This window comes from Echinococcus granulosus, assembly GCF_000524195.1.
Source record: "Echinococcus granulosus chromosome Unknown EG_S00028, whole genome shotgun sequence".
NCBI lineage: Eukaryota > Metazoa > Platyhelminthes > Cestoda > Cyclophyllidea > Taeniidae > Echinococcus > Echinococcus granulosus.
In genome coordinates, this window is record NW_020170408.1 from 765,292 (window position 1) to 766,302 (window position 1,011).

The 1,011-nt window shown below is 43.4% G+C and overlaps 1 protein-coding gene across 1 annotated transcript in view; it reads left to right on the forward strand. All coding sequences in view use genetic code 11, as the record gives it.

Annotated features, from left to right (window-relative positions):
• Positions 1 to 339, forward strand: part of EGR_04515 (RNA-binding protein Musashi) — a gene marked incomplete at both ends in the record, with an annotated part of 5,185 nt that extends 4,846 nt beyond the window's left edge. Inside the window, one exon of the mRNA XM_024493764.1 lies at positions 254 to 339. Within this exon, the coding sequence (XP_024351878.1) occupies positions 254 to 339 (86 nt within the window). The remainder of the gene's footprint in view (positions 1 to 253) is intronic.
• Between the last annotated feature and the right edge of the window lie 672 nt (positions 340 to 1,011).

A 1,011-nucleotide genomic window follows, 5' to 3' on the forward strand; every position in this document is an offset into this window, starting at 1 on the left:
TTGCCTTGTGTATCTGCTTGTTCCAATATGATTCGATAGCTTTATGTGGTCTTAGTTCTCCGTATGATTGGTGTCCTCTTGTGGAGTCATTGTGGTTGAAATTTGCAGTGTGCGTTTTTCGCACAGTTTTCACCACACATGGAAAGCGAACAAATCGTATTTTTGCGTCGGTAACCTTTGCAGAACCGACTTTGAGAGAGAAGCTGTAGTAGCTTTACTTCCCAGGTTCACCATTCATGATGTGACATTTTAGGCCAGCGAATGGATGTCTGCTACAGTGAGCGACTGATGAAAACCATCGCTACCAAGAACGAGCGACCGACCCGCTTATGCCGTTGACGCCCTTTTGATATCTCACCGTTTCTAAAAGGCCCCATCTTTCTACTGCTGCATGTGAATCTTAAGGTACCTTAGATACATCTAAACCCTCAGTCATTCATAAATACATGCATTCACCACCACTGTCGCCTTTCCCTCTTACAAACATCATGTGTACGGGCTCAATGCCTCGTTTTGCCTCTTACTAAACTGATTCCGTGGTAGAAATGGAATCACCACTGGTTGCATGCAACTAAATGGAGTGGCTGCTGCACCTCATGTCGTGCATAATTGGCGTCAATGCGATGGTCCAATTTGCCGTCATTGTTGAACATGATTTGCCTTTACTGTGAGACCATGCTAGGATGAAGGACTTGTAAGAAATCGTAGTTACTACTCAACTTTCCACCAAATCCGTTTGAAGGCGGAGAAGTGAGTCGGACCTAAAATAGAGGCAGAATGGAGGTCAAATGAGGTAGATTATTTTTTTAAACTACAGCATTATTTGTTGTAGGAATAATACTACTAATTGGGCGGGTTGGTTGCGTTGGAAGAAAGGTGTCGTATTTGAAGCACAAGTCAGAGGGGAATGAAAGTGTTGATGAGCAACATCTAAAAGTAGGCGTATGCGATCCATTTGAACGTGAAAGGTGATTGGAAGAGCAGTATCAAGGATGTTTTGCGCAATCAGAT